This window comes from Phasianus colchicus, chromosome 7 (assembly GCF_987193195.1).
Source record: "Phasianus colchicus chromosome 7, bPhaCol1.hap1.1, whole genome shotgun sequence".
In the NCBI taxonomy this organism is placed as follows: Eukaryota; Metazoa; Chordata; class Aves; order Galliformes; family Phasianidae; genus Phasianus; species Phasianus colchicus.
Window position 1 is genome coordinate 20,546,112 of NC_143442.1, and position 19,386 is coordinate 20,565,497.

A 19,386-nucleotide genomic window follows, 5' to 3' on the forward strand; every position below is an offset into this window, starting at 1 on the left:
AGAGGAAAAAGCTCTACATTCAAATTGTAAAATTCGTAGCAAGGAAGAAAAAAAAATCATAGATAACACAGTGCTTGGAAATGAATCCTGGTTGCCTGCCAAGCTTTTTTTTTCAAGCATACCTAATTGCCTCAGGAAATACATTAATCAAAGGGTCCCAGAAGCCCAAGAATCATTTTCCACAATCCACCGAGGCGGAGCAATACAGACCCGGGCAATACAAGGAGCTGCATGTGTCCTTGAGACACAACACTTACAGGAGGAATAGGAAAGGATACCAACCAAAAGCTCTTAAACTCCTCGAGCAGCTTATTGACATCACACTTGGAAGAGCTCCGATAAGAACAAACGACACTCTGACCGCAGAGCCAGCAATAGGAATTAGGGCAGCTCATGGATCCTGCAGTCAAACTGAAGCACGGAAGATGGCACAAGGAGCACTGTGCAAGGAGCAGACCAGGCCAGCACAAGGATGCTGTCAGCACCAGGGCTCTGCAGCGGGTACCAGCACTCCTGGCCCCAGCTAGAGCAGCCAGGAGCCTGATGTCCCTGCAGGAGGTGCTGCCAGCACATCCCTGCCTGGCTGCCCATGACCCTTGCTGGCACTTCTTGGCCATTCACCGCTGCTCTCAGCACAGGGCGGACTATGAGGAGCTCTTTCCTCACATGGCTTGCTCAGCAATCATTTTTACCCACAACGTGTTTCCTAAACCTCCATTCTCATACGTTACATAAGCTTTCCAGGTCTGATCTGCAGTTGCTAAGCAGTAATTTTACATGACTAAAAAAGCAAATCACGATTGCTAGGTTCACTTAATGTTTTTTTTTTCCCCTTGTTACAGTGTAATTGTAACTATAATACAAACACTACAGAATGCCCATTACAGGGAAAACCAGGCTGAGAACAGAGCAAGTACACCAGAGCTGCTTTGTAGGAGCCTTTACTTCCCTCTTAGCATTGCAGGAGGCAGAAGCTTGGTATAGCACAAACCCATATGCAGTATGTTTTCCATTCTGCCAGGTAATGTGGCAAAGACAAGCTTCTATCTCAATGCCACAGGCACAAACAAACTCAGTGCAGACAGATCTTTAATCAACAGAAGATTTTTCACCAGGGTTCCCAGCCACACCCCACGCACTGTCCTAAATACGTGCTCCCCCAACAATTCCAGCATTTAATTTTTTTAAGACAGTAATTCCCTGCCTCAATCACTCTATAAGAATTAACTTTATTTTGCTTTATCTTAAAGATTTGCTTTCCCCCAGACACCACTCAGCTCCCCTGACCGCTGCTTCCCCTTCCCCATCAGAAGGCCCAGGACGGTCTCCCTCTGCTCACTGCTGCACTCTCTGCCTTGCTCAGTGCCACTGGGGCAGCTCCAACATGGCCACATGGGTATTAGCTGTAGGCACATCCTACAGCAGTGGGAACCCCCAGCTCAACTCACCAGCTACAGAGAACGCTGCAGGAGCCTCTGTCAAACCTCTCCACCAGCACACCCTATGCACTTATCTGTGTGCACACCAGCTCCATCTTCCTCCTTCCAGGAGAGCTGCTTCCTACCCTCCCCTCCCTTTCTGCCTGGGCACAGGAGGGAAGTATGTGATGCAGGGAGGCACCTGACTGCTCACAGAAGAGAGCAGCTGGTTGCAATCCTAAGGCACTCCTTCCTCCTCCTCCTAGCTGCCTGAGGGGAGGGCTGGGTGAAGTTCCAAGTAGCCTCACCTGGCTGCTCTCATTTGGAGCAGGTAGCATAGAAGGTGCCCAAGCAAAGCACCCTAGCTTTAGCATCTCATTATGTCTTTCTTCCCCATGGGTCCCTGTCTACGTACCCCAAACACTAATCTCTTCCTCCTCCTGCCCTTTTACTGCCAGCCCTTCAAGCGGGGACTTCTGCCATTTTCCTGGGAGCTGCCATTTCACAGCACCTTCAATGCGAAGCACATGCTGTGGGATGTATTTGCATTCAACCTTCAGTGGTGTATACGTCTAGTCAGGGCATCTACAACTGTATAGAGTGGCAAACCACAATGCTGATTTGTGTACAGGCCATTACAGCAGTGTATGTAATCTATAAAGTAGGAGATGACTCGATGGCACTTGGTTTATTTAAGAACTTTAAAGTGTTCCTGAGAAGTATCCTAGCCAATGCAGACAGAAATTTTCAAATAAAATATAAAGAGAACCGCATGGGAACCTTAGCAAAGCACCAGGCTCCAAAGCATTTAGAGCAGTGATCTCATCAGAAACAGCAATGCTCTGTCCTGCTGCTTTGAATTCAGAGGCTGTTTGGAGGAATAATTGATAAGAATGAAACAAACAGTATTTCTGAAACATGCCCACAAAGTACAAAGAAAATACTTGACATTAGAGTTCTAAAGGCAAAATTTAATAAATTAATATATGCATGCCAGATAAAAATACAAAATTACAATTGAAATCGCAATAATAATAAAGGAACACTGCTCAGCATTGCAGATTTCACTGCAACCACCATAAACATCATGGAGGATTACTTAAAAAAGTACACATTTTGTTTCTGTTAAAAACAAATTACTGTATGATGAAAAAAACCTGAAAGAAACCCAAGAAGAAATCAGCCAAAACAGTGGCAGAGAACGATATGAAATGCCAATAAACTGCCAGAGGTTCCATTTCACATAAGTCGGCCTTCTTTTTAGTATCAGAAACCAATTACATAGAACATAAAAGCAAATTCACAACAGGTTTACACTGAGAAACATGCTGAATTACAACCACAAACTATCCAGAACAAAGATGCCGCACCAGGTCCGCTGTTTTCTTCATGGAATGATTCTCACCAGAGCAGGGAGAACAGGGAGCAGATCATGCAATAGCTGTAGGCGTCTCGTTTTTTATTTTCACATGATAAACACCCAGGATTACTAGTACTGGAAAGTATGTGTTAACCTTTTTCAACATCAGCTGAATGGCACTACAGAAATGACAAAGAGTTCCTTCATTTTTATCCTGAATACATCGAAAGCTCTAGCAAATATGGAATTCAGCGACAAGAGCCAGTAAATTACTTTAAAATATTCCTTCATCCATAGAACACTGTTGCTTCCTTTTTTTTTTTTATTACAAAACCCCCAAAATATTCAAAATAAAATGTCTTCATTTTTTATAAGCATCTCCACCACAAGTCTCTGATAACGGATGTCATTCAATGCAGCCATCGCATCCAGTTCTGGCGCTCTCATAAGAGTTGGTCCAAAGACGATGCCCAGGTTCTCTGCACTCATGAGATTTTCCTTTTCATGGAGCGTTACTCTGTAAGAAAGGACAGAGTTTGTCACTCACTGTGAGATGCTTCCTGTGCAAATAATGACCACATAGCCTTAAAAAGCACCAGGAAGGAGAAATTGGGAACAGCTTTTTGGATCTGATGCATTAAGTGCAAGTTTAAAAATGAGTGCAGTTCGTCACCCTTCTACTTCATCATTCACCTATACCACGAATACAATGTGCAGTGTCAACTTGCTAACTGGAGCAGCAACTGTAACTCCTAAGCGAGGTAAGGAAAAATCATCTTCATGTGTCACAAGCATTCAGATGGGGTCTTTTTTTTTTTTTTTTTTGTTCATGCCTCTGTTCTTAAACTTCCACTTGAAATGTCACTGGAATAAATGAATAAATGGGCAAGTCAGGCAGAAGCCCTGTAGCTGAATTCTGCCTGAGGTCCTCTGCAGAGTCAACGTATTCCTTCTTGTGCAAAAACTATAAAATCAAAATAAAAGAGCTTAAAATCAAGTTGTTTTTATTCCTAAAGAAAGGGAATATAGGGCTTGTGCTGTTGTACTGGATCTCAAATTGTCAGTCTCTCTTGAGCAATATTTAAGCTTCCACCTGAGGGTTGTGGAGGAACCTCACACAGAACCCACGTTCCTAGTTTTGAGAAGGTGGCACCTGCCATGAGGGCTGGCAAATCTTACCAGGCCAAGTAACTCTGTGCCTAATGGATATCAGCTCAAGCCCAGTATGTACCCCCTTTTTAGTGTGTCAGAAATGATCAGGATAGATGAGACTTCACAGAAAAAGACTCCAATCCATAAGCACTAACGTGTATTACTTTCTTGCCCTGGCAGTAGCTTACTACTTCCAGAGATACTAAAGGCTTTTTTTAAAACTATTTTTTAGACTTCTTAAAAAAATATTTATTTAAAAATAAGTATTCACTGCAACTTAAAAATAGCACAAATTTGGCAGGCAGGTGACTTTCCTGCTTCAAAGCAGCAGCCTTTTTTGACTTTCATCCTTTAAATACTTTGTGACTCCTTTAAGTGGGGGTAAAAACTGGTGCTTGGGGGATAGATTGCGCAGCAGTGAATACTCTCCACCACAGCCAGCCTCCAGGGGCAACTTCAAATTTACAGAATTTGGCATGCCTTGCCCACTTTCCTAGGGGTCCTGACGTGGACTTTGCGTTGCAGACAGTCTACTTACCTCTTCAAATGTGCCATGAGATACCTCAGTGTTTCACAGTGTGCAGGTGGCAGCAGTTTCAGCGCCTCGTGGAGAATTTCCAGCTGTTCATCTGGATCGGTGGTTTCTGAAACACAGATGTTCACGGTCACCACACGCACAGCCAGAACTCACACATGGCAGGACAGGAATGGTGGCCTGCAGGAGAGCAGGACCTCACGGCTCCCTTGGCCTATTCATTTACAGGACCTATCCAACCTCCATCATGGAAGATTTGCTCATCCGAAGCTCAGAGCACAGTCAGGATGTTATTGTTTTGGACAAAGAGAGTCCCTCCAAATTGTGCTCCACTAAAGGATTCCATGCAGCCTACTAAAAAGAATTCCCCCTGCAGACCTTGCTGACCGGACTAGTTTTTTTTCACAAATAATCCACAGGTGCAGCCCTGGAACAGCAGAAGCTACTGGGAATCTTGCCATCAGCTTCTCTGGCTGTCTCCGTTCTGCTTGGAAAGAGCCTTCTCCAGGGCGGTGGCAAGCCCAGCATCCGGCCCTTCCCTTCTTTCCACAACTCTCTCACACCTCTCCAGGTGGGCCTGCTAAATGCCAGAGATGGCTCATGCAGCTGGGATGCTTGGCAGAGATGCTCCAGCTGGGCTTGTTGCCCTGCTTGCAGACTCATCACCTGTGAGACTAGCCTTGATGGTGGCCTTATGGTGAACGCTTATCAGCCTGTAGAAACAAACGGCTTCTTATTTTTAAGCATTTTCATAAATCACTTCCTTTCTAGCAAGACAAAAACAAAGATTTCAAATATCCCTGTCATGTACTAGGAACTCACGCAGCACATGCAAAGCGATGGAATCCATGATGTGTAAGGAAAAGGAAACATCGCTGGTAAAAAAGGGGAAGACAACTGTGCCCACAATCATGTAACACTACACGATTGTGTTGTAATGTGCAGCACACATTTACTCCTGCAATACTTCCTAAATAGGGCACGCAGAGGAAGTTTCACGGGGACAGCCATTAAACCAGCATGAAAGTCATGCACAGAAAGGAGAAGAAAAGGAGAAAAATGCATTATACATACTTGCGGACTCTATGAACTTTGGGTAGGCATCATACGTGATGAGTGGAATTGGCAAATCCCTGAAGTACAGTTTAAGTGCACCAGTGATAATATTGATATCTTCGTACATATTCACAGAAATATCAGCCTTCTCCCCATCTGCATGAAGAAGGCAAAGACATTAAACCTTGGAAATATAAACAGATGTAAAACAGCATTCAAAAGGAAAACAGTATCCTGCTTAAGTAAACATTATTAAACTGGACATAACTGCAGCCTTTGGATTTATAAGCAAAACCTTGTTACTGGGCTGTGAAGTTCATCATTTCACAGCCGAGGCTTTTTACACAGAAACTTATCATTTCTTCACTTAAAATGATAAAAAAAAATGCCACCTTGAGCACTATGCTGTAGAAACGTGTGGAAGTTGAGTTATTCCTGTACACACTGCACTGCCAAACAACACGTTTGTCAGCACTGCATGAGAAAGTAGGGAGAGTCTGAGAAAAGAAAAACAGATGAAGCCATCTTTATCCACAGTCTCCCCGTTTCATAAGAAAAACATGTGTTCACCATTTAGCTACAGCACACTACCTACTCCTGACCGCAGCGGACACGGATCCAAAACTTGGCTTCTGCAGCACATCCCCACCCTGCTAAGGCTGCAGAGGAGGCGGATGCTGTGTGAATAGGTCCAGCTCTCCACTGAAGCAAGAGGGAGAGTTTACAGAATGGATTTTGGCCTTGATTTCTACCGGGATAGAGGGAATGCAGCTGGAAAGCCTTTAATTGTCCTACTGCCTTCTGTCAGAGAGAAGAGTTTGTCCTCACTGACTTCCTTTAGAGTGTAATAATTCAAACTTTGTTTGCACGATTGTATTTATCTTATTATTTTGGAGCTTTCATCCAGAAAGATGCATTTAAATTGCACATCCTTCTTAAGGCACTTCATCACGTGCGTTGTCCTTCCCCCACCCTGCTGAGCGCAGTTTTACTTGCAAACGAAGGCGCTGGTTTAGAAAGCTTTATCATTTCTTATATAGGTGGTCACTGAAGGACAGATACTGATGGAAGGAGAAGAGCAGATTCAGTAATAAAGACTGAAGAGAATCTGATATGCTTTTCTGACCCCCCTGCCCTTCTGTCAGCACAGCCCCCCACTCCCTCTAACTGCTCACACAGCAGAGCGTGAGGCAGGAGAGGGCTGCACAGAAAGGCTGTGTCTATTTAATAAGGCAGCGCAAGGGAAGAACATACCTCTGTCAAATGCCATTTTGACATCTTCAATAAGATCACTAAATCCTGAAACTCTGTACAGTCCTTCGGAATTAAGACCTGCAGGGAACATTTCAACAAGATTAAAATCAGTATGAATTTTACAGTTTCCTTCCACCCAGTCCTTTCTTCGCCAGGTTCTCCATTTAAGGGAAGAAAAGCAGAGCAGTTAATGGCCTGATCAGGTTTTTCTTTCAGAATGAAATCTTAGCCTGCCCTTTTAACTCTGACCCTTGCATTATCTGCTTCCTTATATCAGCACTAATTTATGTTTATGCAAATGGTTTCAGAGCTGAAGAAACATATTAAGCCAATTACAGCAGATTTAAAAATAACCGAGATTAGCATATGAGATGTACCGTCATCATTTCAGAGTGAAAATAAATATTCTAATTCTAGAAAAGGATATCTGTGGACTATGGGAACTAGCAAGAGGAAACACGTCCTCACTAACTGGCTTTGATTCTGGTACATTCACTTGATTGTTTAATAAAAATATTACTGGAAAGACACGTGCCAATATGTAACAATCAAGTTAACAATCAAATAGTAATTGTCCATTAAGCAGATTTGAGTAAAATCTATAAAATAATAAATGCGTACGAGCCATGAAACAATGTGAAGTATAACATTAACAATGTAGGGTAAGTGGCAGTCATAAAACGTCTTGTGCAAATCTGGTTTGAGCAATCATACGTTCAGCAGAAACCCAGATGACCCAGATCAATCTAAACGGATTATCAGTAAAGCAACAAGAGCCCATTAACTATGCCTTACCTCGGGATTCAATCTCCCTAATGCACATGTCTACCACCATGGGTCTTTTTGTGAAGTGAGCTTTGACTAGAGTGGTAAGGTCACAGCTGTACACTTTTTTGACGTGCTTCAGGTCTGGCTTGCAGTCATTTGGGACCATCTTGGAACACTGCTTGTGCACATTTAAACCACAATCTAAGGGAAAAATCAAAGGACAATTAGGCTGGTATTTGGTGAAGATGGATCCTGAGGCCAGGGCTGCCAAGCACGCAAGGATCCTGACCTGATCCTGCAGCTGCAGCTTCTGCAGAGCCACAGGCTGGGTGCGCAACCGTGCTGGCAGTCACCAGAACAGTTTCATTCATTTAAAAAGTGACTTTGGGAGGATATTCCATTTACTTATTCATTTGTTCATTCATTCCTTTATTTTTAAGCATAAACAAATTGCTCTACAGCAAAAGGAAACTCAGTTGAAATCAGATCATGGAAAAATGTTTGTTCTGTTCAAAACCACACAGAACATACTAACCAGGATTTGGGAAGAAACCACAATCATACAGGAAACCAACACCAACACTGATTATATAGCATAGCCCCTTTTCAGCTAAGCACAGGCCACTACCTCTGCCATCAGCGGTGCCCAGCCAGCAGCCAGCGCCCTGAGTTCAGTGCTGGTTCTTCAGCTCTGCAATGGAGACTTGCAGGCATTTGGGAGGGAGCAGCAGCCAGCAAGAAGCGTGGCACGGTGCAGTGAGGGCCAAAAGCGAGCCGCAGCCGGCATTCAGTGAGCCCCCAGCCCTGCCCACATCTCCGTGCACATCTGCTGCTGGGCCCAGCTCCCTGTGCTTCCACAGCAGTGGAATGAAGGGATGTGGAAACCTGAAGCATCAACAGCTTTCTGCAGAGACTCCTCTTGGATTCTGCCAGCAGTTTATTCACATTACTGCAAAGAACCTCGGAGCACATCGGCCAGTGCGGTGAGGGCGGCTCTGCCAGGGCTTTAAATACCACCAACACTCCATTTCAATGGAGCTCTGACAAATCAGGTCCCTCAGGACTATAAATAGGGAGCCCGAACTCTTTGGAAACATGTGATCCAAATCCTGCAGTGTAATCCTCAGTGCTTCAGCTCTGAAATGGAAAGGGGATGCTCTGGCTTTCTCTGGCATAGACATTTGGTGACTGTTTGTGGGAATGCAGAGAAGTTCCTCACCTCTTGGAACAGGGTTTGAATGCTGTGCTGTCAGGGCGAGCAATGGCTCCACTTTCAACAAGGAGAAAACAAAATTCTGAGTAGAGCTAGCAAGCCAGAACCATCCACTCTGCTTCCAGAGCAAGGATCAGCAGTGGAGGCAAAACAACATGGAGCCAAAGTATGAGGGGCAATGCCCTTAATGCACAAATGGAAAGGAAACATCCTGATATCCCACAGGAAATCTTAAGTCTTGATTTCTCTGGTTTTGAAGCCCTAAATTTGCAGCAGAAATAGTATTTATGATTGCAAATATCATGATCGTACACGAATTCCTAAGGCTGCTGCAAGGAGCACCTGCTCCAACAGAGTGAAAAGGTCGGAATATGAAAATATTTCTCAGAAATGCTATCAATGTCTGTCAAAACTGCTCTACAAAACAGTCTACAAGACTGGAATGGTTCTGTCTTACTCATGAGGACTCACTAGTCATTTCCTGAGTGCAAATTAGCCACTTCACATAAACAGCAATATAGCTTACAGTTATGTTTCTGGGAATCCAAGGCTAATTAAGACTAAAATATATAAAAATAGAAAAACATGCTTCCAAGCGTCTTATACTTGACTTAAAGCAATTATCACATTCACTGAGCTCATCCTAATTATATTTACATACAAGAAAGTTTTATTTCATTAAAATATCTAATTTACAGAGATGCTTCCTATGTGAAAACCTCGCTTCTGAAAATAATTGTGTTACTGCTAATCCCACAGACTCAAACAGGCTTTGGATCTGACCTCATTAATGCCAGAATTACAACAGAAAAAGTCAACTTTTCTTCTCTGTCTTCTGTTCTTCCTTTACACTTGATTGGATTTCATGTACTGACCCACTGCTTAAGGGCTTACAAACACTCTTGAGAAACGTTTAAACCCAGAAATACTTCAGATACTGAATGCTTACAAAGAACACAAGCACTGCTTTCAATAACGTCATTGGGCTGTGCAGTACCTTTCTAACAGTCAAGGCTCTTTAGCTCTTATATGAATGTAGGAGACTCACTCACTTCAGCACTTGACAGCAATATTGTATTGTAAAAGACTCCAGTATATCTGCAACAGAAAAATGCTACTTGTTACAACAGATGAGCTGAAACTCTGCTGCTATGGTTTCTATCAGGTGGATCCCTCTCCTGAGCTAACAGTCATGTCTCAGTCACTGGTCTCTGACCAAGCTGACAGCCAGAGTCATGCACGACTGAAGGACGACCGTCTGTCTGTCTCACTAACTCAGACAAGGTAGAAAGCACATGGCCACAAGGTCAACCCTCCGCTCCACAGAGCTGCGTGCAACATGCCAACCTTCTGCTCTAATGATATCCAGCTTACTTGTTAGTACTAAAAGACAGCAGTTACACTGCAAATTGCGTATTATTAAATACATCTGCCCTCTGTTCTCATTGCAGATGCTTCATCAAGGCTCTGAAACCCGTTATTTAAGAATTAGCTAGAAAGAAACGGGAAAGCCTAGACCTGATTATATCTGTGCCCTTCTGCAGGTGTGCCTGCCTTGTCTGAATGTATCTGCATCATCTGGCTGGGTTTGTTGAGAATCACCAAGATTCTACTGATTTCACTCTTAAGGTCTATTTACTTCTATTTATATAAAAATAAACCCAGAGTAGTTAAGTTGGCATTAGCAGCTTTACTCCTGATCTACTGCAAAATAACAGAGAACCTTATCTGTTTCTTAGAAAGTTCATCAGTGCCTACCCACTGACCAGGAGCAAGAATTGGAGAGGAGAGAAAGAAAACCCCCCATAAGCATAATATCTGCCAATAAATCCTTTAATGAAAGGACAGATTTAAAATATGCACTCACGACCCCTGCCAGGTCAACAGGGAAAATTCCACTGACTTCAGTTAATCAGAGTTCCACCTCTACAGAGATCATTTCTCCTGACCCAAACCATCAGTCATGCGTGCCATTCCTTTTTATACTGCTAGCAAACTGTGGCCACCTTTCAAATATACAGAATGCAACAAAAAAAAAGCTGTCATAAATTCAAGAGCACATAGGAAGTATGGAAACTTAGGAAAAAAAAGAGTCGGCTTCACAAGTCAGTGATAAGCTACCCTGACTTTAATAGCATATTGATCCAGGAGCTCAGGTGGGCTGTGACACTGCTTCTGTGAGAGCTATTAAATCTAAAACCAGCCTGACAATACTTTCCCATGATGCCCAGAAAAAGGTTTTGTAATGTTTAAGAAACAGCTTATACTGATGTAAGTCCACTGGGCTGAAAGGACAAACAAGGTGTTCATATTAACGCATGAGCACAACCAAAAGATATACGTGCTGTAATATCGCCCCATGAGCACACATCACACATATTTGCAGAGACTAAAATATACTGAGCTGTCACTTTTTGTTATTGGGCTGATTCGATTTTAGTCAGTTTTAGATTTCCTTTGGTTTGATATAGTGGGTAACATGGTTGCTGATCATGCTCCTCTGGAATTATATCATACACTACAATACATCATTCTAATTAGATTTTTGAATTATCTCAAAGAAAAATACACGCATTTGGTCACTCTGACAAGAAGCTTTACGAACCCAAAGGTAGACGTATCTTACCTGCAAAAAGCCTGCAAGATTCACTAGAGGTGGGCAGTAGGGATGGGAGCAGTGGCACAGCACGATGCCTTGTGCAGGACCACTCACTGCAGTGCCCGATGGCTGTGGCCGTGCCACCAGCTGCAGGAAGCTACCTGAGTGCAGGTGATGGGTTCTACTCATGCACAAATCATTGGTGTCATTACTCTTGCAAGGGTGAAAAGGCTGGAAAGGAATTTGCTCTCATCAATCAGTCATGAGCTAGAAGCTTTTCTTTAATAATTTAATGCTCTTTTTCTGAAGTAAGGAAAGCAATGTTTTCTATTCCCTCAGACCCAGTGTGTGTGAATGAGCATGTAAGAGCCCCAGAGGCACTACGAGCTGCACTTCATGCTGCCAAGCACAGGGCACATGGCACAGGACTGTGCTACGAGGGTCTGCCCTCCACAGCAGGGCTGTCTCAACCAGCAGACAACCTGCCCGCTGTGCTGCCCTGCCTCACACGTGCCATTTGTCAACGTGCAAAACACATCTGGGACAGCCTTTATCCCACCAGAGCCCGAAGCAAAATTGTTGCTGCAAAATTGCTTTCAGACATGCACGTTGGATCCCTGAAACTTGCTAGCAGTCATACCACTATATGGTGCACGATAAGGTACATTATTCTTTAGGAAGCAATTTCTGGAGGACAGCTGGTTACTTGGCAACACATTTTCCTGATACTACAGAAAAAATCTGGGTTTATGAAATAGAATAAGAAAATAAGCCTCTCGAACTAAGCCAATCTCCCCTCGCCCCAATCAAAAGAACACGTATGCCTGTGCTGCAAAAACTGATCACAAAACAGAGGTGAGATGTTCTTTCTAGAGAATACATTTGGTGGAGGAGGTTGGATTTTTATGGAAGTTTTGAAAGATCACAGGCAATTTGGTCAGAAACTTCCCTGGCTGTGGGCCACGACACCTGCCTACCTCTTCAACAGCTTCCCTGCTGGACTGCTGGCTTGCTCGAGGCTCCCGGGTCTGCGTGGGCTTGGAGATAAAGCTGTTTTTAGGACATACAGTTTCAGCTTCCCCATAGGAACAGCTTCCCCATGGGAACGGCTCTGAGGCTAGGCTCCACTGCCTGATTAGCATTTCAAAACGTTACAGCTCATTCCTCAAAGGAACACCACCAGATCCCGTGCATCTCCTCCGACAGCATCACCACCTGCATGAGGTGGGCTGAGCCTCATATGCCAAAGAGCCCCCTTCCCACAGCCCCTGGCCCTGAACTCTACCTCTTGCAGCTCTGCTTTGCTCTTGTTCTGGTTTTGGCCTCTGTACAATCAAGGAACCCAGCAGAACCTGGCTGCACATCTCAACTCTGGATGTGCTTTTAAGGAACAAGTGTGGGCAGAATGGGAGTTTATCATGCCTAAGGCATGCCAGCTACCCTGAGGGTGGGCAATATGATGGGCATAACAGGACAGCTTCCCCACCTTCCCATTTGTTGACTTACAAGTGTATCAACTGCTTTTCTAGCCACAAAAAACATGAGCACTGTGCCTGCACAACTGCTGCCTGAGGACAGGCAGCCTTCTTTGGGGTCTCCTTCATCTCCACACACCAGTGCGACAAAAAAGGGATTTAGCAGCAAGACAAAACAAATGCTCCAGCCAGCATCAGCTGCTTGTCCCTGCAATGATGGTCCAGTTGCAAGTTTACTTCAACCAGTTCTTCAGAAAAAGGTCACCTACTCCAAGGAAAACAGAAGACAGGTAGCTGCTCCATGGGCAGCAGGCTAAGACTGCCCAGAGAAAGCCTAGCTAATTAATGATCTTACAGCAGCCTGTTTTAAAAAAACCTGCTGATTAAATCACTTAAGAACAATACACAAAAGGGTATGGAGGAAGGAGCTGATTACACAGTGCCTCGAACACTTCTGATGGCCTATGGAAGGGACAGTACACATGCAGCCCTTGACAAGTCTGCTTGGAAGTACACCAATGCAGCAGTAATGCCTTTCTCTAGGTTCTGATAACACACCAGTCTCCATAAATATTTCTGGGTCTGACATGTTTATACCGCTCACAAAATAAACTCCCTAATGCTTATCTAAAAATTTTCTTTGGATATTGTTCCAGGTTCTCTTTTGAACCCATTCTGGGCAATGGGATGAGCACAGTAAGCACAAGGAGACTTACAAAGGAGAAATATAATTAAGAACACATTTTTAAAGTTTCTGTATTGAATTTGGAGCTGAAGATACTCTTAAGTCTTCATTAGCTTCTGCTGAGCTCCAATGTTTACACAAGCTGCTGGCATTATAATTTCAAACACTTCTTCAGTTATTTCTACTTAAGGCAAAAGCCCAGAGGAAAGCATGCTGGAGATGGAGCGTGTCATCAGAAAACACAGACTCTTTGCATACAGATGAGCCTTCAGCTCAATAGAATTTTAAGGGCCTATGGCTAGGATGCAAAAATTGAAATCATGACCCTCTGAGACAGTAGGGTAGATGCCTGTGGTAAGGATTCACTCTAAACAAGCAAAACTTTCTTTCAAGAAGCTGAGGAAATAAAAGATAACATTTCAGAGAATAAGGTTGAAGGAAAAAGAAATTATTCCCCTTTTGCTCAGGATATATTTGCAGCAGAAGTCAGACTAAGTGCAATTCATTTTCTACAGGATCCAAAACCTGGACATGACCCTGACTCTTAATTTTGGAACATAAAATCTTGCTGTGTTTCGTCACATGCATTAATCCCAAAACCATCATAGTCGAGACAGGATCCAGCACCTTACTTCAGCTGACAACCACAGCTCAGGTGGCAGGGATGGTGGCTACTGTTACCTCTGATCTTTCTGGAAGGGAAAACACGTCCTCCATCTGCAATAAAATGTGGCCTTGGACGAGCCACGGAGAGCCACCTCCCAAAGGCTAAGCATACCAAGCAGTGCCTGAAAAGGCACAGAATGCACTCAAGGTTGTATTTTGACTGAGGAGGACACGTTCAGTCAGCTGGTCTGCAACAAAGCATGAACCAGGGCAGTTCAGGTTGCTAAGGCATCCTCACTGGTTGCTATGGCACGTGTACAGTTGCGAGTGTTTGGTTCTGGTTTATTATTTGTCAAAGGATAGGCCTGTTTGCATAACAAAAGCTAATCCATCAGCCATTACAAATAAGCTCCACTTTTTCCTCCAGCTCCTCCTCTTCTGTTCTCAAATGGATGACATTTATCTCTGTTGTCGGGTCTTGGACTGTCCCACATGCCTACTGCAGCATGTTTTTGTGCAGGAATGGTTGAGTGTAGCCCATGCAGTAATCCCTTTATATTTGTCAAGCTTATCACTTCTGTACAGCCAACAGATTCCTCTTGAGATGTGCAACTGTCTGCTATAAAAAGCAAATGCTTAAAAAATATAAAATTACGTATGATCAGTGCTTTGCTCATAGGTATTTTCAATAAAATGATTACATACACCACAAAACAATTTTGTGGATTTCCCCGGAGTGGCATCGAAACCCATCTGAATGCAAGTGGGCTGCCTCCTGTTATAAGCCATAGTTTTTCTTTGAAGCATGAACCTACTCTGGAAAGCAATGGCCTTGTATAGCTCCCCATGTCTGTGCCTCGTTGTTTCCACATTAAAACGGCTCAGTTCAGAAGCAAAACAATTACTTTTTTTTGGTTTGTTTTTTAAACTGATACTCACGCACACTCTGCCAAAGCAGTGGCACTCCTGCCTGAGCTATGGTAGCAGTGGTGGCTCTCCAAGCCATTCGAGTGGGAATTCAAAGGCATCTCCACACAGGAGACTCAGCCTCTGCTCAAAAGGTGTTTGCCCATCAGTGGCTGTAGGGCTGGCTGAGCAGTACCGGAACCACCTCTCCCACAACAGCCACCCCAGCCAGCGAGCGTGGCTGTGCAGTGTGAGATTTTAAACTATGGAAAAGGTCATCGAAGGTGCTGGAAGCTACCAACACCAACATGAAATCTTACACAAGACAGAAAGCCCTAATTATAGTTTCTGAAACTATGAAGTCATCTAATACACATATGTTCCTCTAGACTGTCAAGGAGGAAAAAAGGCAGGCAGTACTCATTACCATCCCCATAAGGAGGGAAGAAAACTGCTCCTCAGAAGTTTTTAGAGAAATCTGTGTAAAACCAGAGAATCAGCTCCTTCGTAGTTAGATTTAAAAAAGGATCACAAACACTTCAGATTTAATTATAACAACAGTATATTAATTTCACGCTGCCATGGAGCATTGTGAGCCTTCAGCTCACAAACCAAAACTTTGCACTCTACCTTAGGTGCGAAAGGAAGATGGCACACTGACAGGCTCACGTGAGGGCAAAAAATAAACGCCTTATTCAGAAAACGACTCAAGAACAAAACCACGGTTTTTTTCTTTCTGTTCTAGCACAGTTCATACATCCTGTGCAACATTAAAAGCAGTGAAAAGTAGTGAGAGTCTTAGCGCAACAGTGGATGAGGCGGCTGCAAATAAATACTCAGTAGGGGGGGAATACCAAGAAAAAAAAAACATTTTTGCCTCACCACTTCTTAAATCAACACTGTTTACCAGACAGTGCAGATCCGCTGACAATGGCAGACTACTGTGGTTCAAATAGTACTGGGGGAAAGATTTTAAAGATCTCAATTCTGTTTGTCCATTAATTAATTTTTATTTTATTTGGGAGTTCTTTAAAAAAGATCTCCGTTATTTGCTTGAGACAAGATTTCAGAAAGCTTTAGAAAAGCAGATATCTTAAATTAGCTTGAAAATTCAGTTTCCAGGGCAACATATGCAGGTCTTTATACATCAACATTTCTTTGCACCACTTATATAAAAACGTGGCTGCTAGAATGTCATAAGATACTTTTAAATTCAGTAAACTATTCTGATCACTTCAATCCTTTTTTGCCTTTGAAAAAAGCTGAGTGTTCTTTCTTTCCAGAAGAACCACATCTATAAAACTGCTAAATTGTTTTACTTACTTATTTCTGAGGCTTGGCCCCAGAAATGCCTGCAGTGACAGGCACGTGTGTAACACATTTATATTAGCACCTGAACGCTTACGCAACGTTTCTGCTCGCCTCCCTTATTCATCCTCCTCTTTCTTACTACTGCATTAAGTTTGCAGGCCCAGGACATGACTTAGGGCACTCTGGGAGTCCACTGACTAGACAGAAAACGAATCCAAATGTTCATTTCACAACTGCAATGTGAAATTCGCTGCTTGCCCACTCTGCATACAAAGATTCTCGATGAAGCTCTGACACCTATCAGTAAGTGCAACACATTGTAAAGCAGATAAGGTAAAGAACACATCTACCTATTTTCTCCCCCCATTCTGCCATTTCCCCGACACGCACTTACGAGGTGCTCTGCTGTTACCAACATGGGGACCTGAAACCCTCAGCAGGGGTCAGATCACACCCTTGCTGCATGGGTGTATGGTGAAACGTGCTGCAAATACAACAGTGACAGCAATCGGGGTGACTCAAGTAAAGAAGAGGGAATGAGCATTACCTGCACACTTGACTCCCTGAGCAATGAGGCCCCACATAAAGTTGGCGCAGTACTCACACCAGTGCGGGCCCCTGAACGTGTGCACCTGGAAGACAGCAGCAGAAAGGAAAATTACAGAGAATAACTCAACTGTTTCACAGACATCAAAAGCAAAGCATCTCAACAAGCCAGAACTCTTCTTAGAAGGCACTGCATGCATTCACTAGAAGTTTCTCTTTACCATTGCAGGAGAGGAAGAAAGAAACATTCGAACTACTGAACAGCCAAAGGGCCTCCAGTGCTGTGGGAAGGTGCTGCCCATCCTGCACCACCTGGAGCAGCATGACTGGGGTTGGGGTCTGCTCTCACTCTGCGTTGTTTTAGGATGAACAACGATGGTGCTCCTATCCCATCTGCTGGCACCTCTTGGCCCATGCAGAATGGCACAGAGCGCACCTCCACAAGGGATGCGCCTCCACAAGGGATGCACAGGGTGATGAGTGCTGGAGCAGCCCCGGGTGGAAAGTGTCCTGCCTGGCAAAGCACCAGTGCACCACAGACACCCCAGACACACCCCGAGGGCTTTCCAGTTCAGAACATGTCCGAAAGGAAATTAATTCTCTCCAGAGTAACGCCACATATTGGAAATCTAAATGAGTCTACTAAGTGAAAACAAGAACCTGCTGACCCAGGAAGAAATTCAAAGCTAGAGAAGAAAAAGCCAACGATGCTTTCAATCCTGGCTCACGCGTGAGCTGCAAATCCTGCAGACACCACAAACTGCTTTGGGTTTTATTCTGATATAGTGCCTGCTGTAGGAGACCACGGGACTCTTTGCAGAGATAACCGCTGCTTCCTTATCCAGTGTGCAAGAAATTGGTAATCATAAAGTAATGAAATTTGCCCTGAGCATCTCTAGAAGCAGTGCGGGGAGCTGGGTGCCCCCAGCCCAGCAGCTCCAGCACGGCAGTGTCACCACCAACTCTGGAGGTGCAACTGTTCCCTTCTCACAGCTCCAGCTGACTCCCGTGAAGCAAATGATGAGAAGATTGTCAGCAGCTGCAATCTCTATTTTCTTGTTCCCTCTCCACACAAAGAGATTTTTCACACCTTCGTCTCCGTGAGACACCTGCACTACCCACATCCTCTTGGCTTTCTTCCTCAGCCCCCTGTTTTTCTACAGGTCTTTGGCAACCTTCCCTTCTCAGAATAAGCACATTCTAATCTCCTCAAGCAAAATGCTGTGCTTTAATGCCTGCGGGACTAACACAACTTCTGCAGGAAACAAAATCTGTGTTGCAGTCACCAGTAAGGGCTGGACTCAGGCTGCCTGTCCCTGTGACGGTGGCTGCTGTGACCCAGAGCAACTCCAAACAAAAGGGACAAGACAGGCTCCCCTGCTCCCTCTTTCCTACCAGCACAGTGTACCATCCTTCCCTTCATGAGTTTGGATGGAGACCGGTCTCTGCCCTTCAGGATCATTGTCTTGGGATCACTGTTCTCGTCCCATGCAGCCAGGCTCCATCCAAACACTGCAATGCCTTGTTGTAACATTTCCTTAGAAAATTACCTTCTCAGGTGAACATTCGTCCCAAGCCTGCTTAGCTTTACCCTGTCCCATTCAAATTACTTCCTTATTCATTATTCTGAATGCAAAATTAAAACAAATTAAAAGCTACAGGTGGGTTTTTCTATTTTCTGTCATGCTTTCTCTTGCCTTGACCTTTCTCAGACATGCCAGGGGAGGTTCCCAGGCAATATTAATTAGGGTCCCTCTGGCCTACGATGCCCTTCCACCCCTGGTGACCCTGCAGGACCAGCCCTGACGCCTCTTTTGGGGTCTGGAAGCACTACTGCCTTTGCACAGAGCTCAGTGGTGCCAGAATGTTCACATCCCATTGCCACAGAGTGGAACTGGAGGTCCAGCCCTGCACAGGCTGAATGCGCAGACCGCTGGAAATGAAATCAGAGGCAGTAAAACATGCCAGAAAACATCAAGAAGTGGTCTTCTGAGGCCAGAACAGCCCTCTGACTGCTTCACACTGCAGAGCAGGGCCAGGCAGCATGCTAGAGGGGAACATTTGCATCCCACTGCTAGCGGGAGGGCCAGCACCTGCAAACAATATTGAGTCTATTGCATGACCCTTTAATACAGCATTCTGATTTTCACATTCAATTCCCCATTCTAAAAACCTGTCAAGTTACTTGCTTATTTCAAAACTAAATCATGCCTTTCCAGAAAGTTTTCTGACAACACACTCAGCAGAATTCCAGAGATCCTGACTTAAATTACAAGGTGTGTCTTTCCCCTTATAAAAAGAGCACGTGCCATATGCAGACATCTTATAAAATGTGAGAGTACAAAACTATCAACTTGGGCTTTGTATCACCCAAATCTTTCATTCTCACTCCTGTCCCCAAAATCCTTTTCTCTCCCTCTTTCCACAAGATTTCAAGTGTGAGTTTAAAAGATCGATCTAATTCTAGATCATTTTAAAGAAAAATACCTACTTATAAACTAA

At 44.1% G+C, this 19,386-nt stretch overlaps 1 protein-coding gene across 2 annotated transcripts in view; it reads right to left on the reverse strand.

The window, feature by feature from the left end:
• Positions 1–2,385: 2,385 nt before the first annotated feature.
• CHN1 (chimerin 1) overlaps positions 2,386–19,386 on the reverse strand; it is an 80,033-nt gene continuing 63,032 nt past the window's right edge. For both annotated transcript variants that reach the window (XM_031599442.2, XM_090144071.1), the window contains exons 8-13: positions 16,886–16,970; positions 7,571–7,744; positions 6,776–6,853; positions 5,540–5,677; positions 4,469–4,574; positions 2,386–3,295 (exon numbers count right to left, since the gene is read on the reverse strand). In XM_031599442.2, the coding sequence (XP_031455302.1) occupies positions 3,124–3,295; positions 4,469–4,574; positions 5,540–5,677; positions 6,776–6,853; positions 7,571–7,744; positions 16,886–16,970 (753 nt within the window). In that variant the 3' untranslated portion in view covers positions 2,386–3,123. The remainder of the gene's footprint in view (positions 3,296–4,468; positions 4,575–5,539; positions 5,678–6,775; positions 6,854–7,570; positions 7,745–16,885; positions 16,971–19,386) is intronic.